At 34.3% G+C, this 533-nt stretch overlaps 1 protein-coding gene across 1 annotated transcript in view; it reads right to left on the reverse strand.

Annotated features, from left to right (window-relative positions):
* Positions 1-533, reverse strand: part of LOC119594304 (proto-oncogene tyrosine-protein kinase ROS-like) — a gene marked incomplete in the record, with an annotated part of 29,713 nt that overhangs the window by 1,765 nt on the left and 27,415 nt on the right. The window contains 1 exon segment of the mRNA XM_037943363.1: positions 99-247. Within this exon segment, the coding sequence (XP_037799291.1) occupies positions 99-247 (149 nt within the window).

Genomic DNA, 533 nt, shown 5'->3' on the forward strand with positions numbered 1-533 from the left:
AACGAATCATTATTATTTCACAGCATCGACCAGGAACAAATCACGTAAAATGCACAGCATATTAGTATCACAAAGAGAAAATCTTGCAAACCACTCACCATTTGACCCAATATAATGCACGTTGTGAACGGCAAGGGCAGGTAAGGCTGAAATGGTCTCCTCCAACATCAGCAAAGTACTCAGGCATTCCTTGAACGTCGGTCTGTTCTCTGGGCTGTAACTCCAGCACCTTTCCATCAGTTTATGCCTGTTGGATGATCAGAGAAAATGTGGGGTTAAACAAATGAAAAATTTAGTGATATCTAAGAGTTCAAAAGGTATATTAACTAATATAGTTACAAATATGGTTTGACTCTTAATAAAGGTGCGAATATAGTTTGATAACTGAAATATGTAGTGTAACTAATAGTAATTGTGCAAATATGTAATAAAGGTCTAACACTTATAATTTGCATGAAGATATCATTATCATTTAGGTAATAATTGATGTATTTCATAGTGATGTAAAAGATTTGAAGAATTATCCTAATCGC

Source organism: Penaeus monodon, chromosome 33 (assembly GCF_015228065.2).
Source record: "Penaeus monodon isolate SGIC_2016 chromosome 33, NSTDA_Pmon_1, whole genome shotgun sequence".
Classification (NCBI taxonomy): Eukaryota; Metazoa; Arthropoda; class Malacostraca; order Decapoda; family Penaeidae; genus Penaeus; species Penaeus monodon.